The sequence below is a fragment of the Morone saxatilis genome, unplaced genomic scaffold (assembly GCF_004916995.1).
Source record: "Morone saxatilis isolate NCDOM2014 unplaced genomic scaffold, NCSU_SB_2.0 Contig15, whole genome shotgun sequence".
Classification (NCBI taxonomy): domain Eukaryota; kingdom Metazoa; phylum Chordata; class Actinopteri; family Moronidae; genus Morone; species Morone saxatilis.
In genome coordinates, this window is record NW_023339707.1 from 15,315,438 (window position 1) to 15,317,054 (window position 1,617).

A 1,617-nucleotide genomic window follows, 5' to 3' on the forward strand; every position below is an offset into this window, starting at 1 on the left:
AGTAACACTAACATGTCAATATGCTGCTGTTCACCTCAGTTTAGAGGGTTAGTGAACTGAATATTAAAATGTGAGAAAGATGGCATTAACATATCAGATATTTTATTAGATAAATATTAGATTTAACAACTTGTTCTATCGAGGGCACAAATTGAGTCTTGTGAAGTCTGTGCTGAAATGTCACTAGATGTTAGACAATAAAACTATGCACTTTGCTCATCCATTATCACAGTTTTCCTTGGAGATAGCAAAACAAAACAGTTAACCAGAGAAGCATCCACACATACATTTGCATGTACACACAAACTTATTCATGACTCATTCACAAATCACTTTATGGGTTGAGTGAGCAGTTACACACAGTAATCCACAGTAAGGAAAAGTGCATTCACATCCAAACACATTCTTTTCTTTAGTTTCTATCCTTGTTTAGCTCAGTGTTCCTGTCACACACCCCTCCCCTGCGTCCTATCCTCTCTATATGCCATGTTTCTACTGCATGTTTTCATTTATGGTCGTATTTTTACCTTAGGGACTCCTTCACCCGTTCACCCAGGGTTGGTTTAGTGGACCACGTCCCTTTTTGTGCCACTTCATCCAGACCTAACTCATCCAGAACGTTCCTCTGCACAAAATACTCCACAGCTGGATAGTCCTTCATCTCCATGTCTGTTTGATCAAATTCAACAGACCTCCGTAAAACCAGTGTCAATTTGAGCTCCTCCCTTGCCTGAGGGTCTTCTTGCCCAGAGAGAGAGACAGTTGTAGTTGCACAACAAAAGCAAAACACTGTGTAGTGTGAGTGAAGCCTCCTCACTGTGCTGTACTAATTAACCGTGCTTGTTTTTGGACTGTGGGAGTGACTGCTTCTTTCCTGTTCTTATAAAGGTATAACCACCGCCTCACATGTCTTTGTTCTGAATACACACCTGAGGCAATGTGTGTGTGTGGGTCTGAATGTCACAATGTATTGATTAACTACAGTTGACAAGTATAAATCCGATTAAAGTTTGTACTGTTTTTTTTTTCTTTTAAAAAGCACATACCTCACTCTTGTGTCAGTCTGACTGAAACATCTTATCTTTATCTTTATGGCGGCCTAACTGTCCTCATTCAGATAAAGTATTTTCATGGTCAGCAGAAAAGTTTGATACATTGTGCTACTGGAATTGCGCAGTATACTTTATAGAATGTGGCAGTCCAAATAAGAAATCTCCTTCTTTCTAAAGATTGTTCACATAAACCCAAAATAACTCTATTCTTCAGTTTGCTGAAAGGAGACCAGAAGATTTTGCTTAGTATGTTTTAAAATCTCTGTGACTAGTCTAGTTGTTTTTTTAGTTTATTAAATCAAATGGCTTACCCTCTGTCATACCTGTGTCTTTCTATATAAATGGTATCTGTACTGCAGAAACAAAGTAAAGACACCACTCGACATCAAGTGCAACCCTCTCCTTCTGCCATGAGTCAGCACATCAATGTTTGAGAGGCTGATCTGTATTCAAATGATTCCAATCTACAACTTCACCACCAAATGCCACTGAATCCTACATACTGGTCCTGAGTAAAAGTATGTAAGTATTATCAATACAATATACTGAAAGTATATGGAGATGC

The 1,617-nt window shown here is 38.5% G+C and overlaps 1 protein-coding gene across 1 annotated transcript in view; it reads right to left on the reverse strand.

Moving 5' to 3' along the window:
• si:ch211-117c9.2 (solute carrier family 26 member 6) overlaps positions 1 to 864 on the reverse strand; it is an 11,063-nt gene extending 10,199 nt beyond the window's left edge. The window contains exon 1 of the mRNA XM_035656639.1: positions 528 to 864. Coding sequence (XP_035512532.1) covers positions 528 to 667 — 140 coding nt within the window. The 5' untranslated portion in view covers positions 668 to 864. The remainder of the gene's footprint in view (positions 1 to 527) is intronic.
• Between the last annotated feature and the right edge of the window lie 753 nt (positions 865 to 1,617).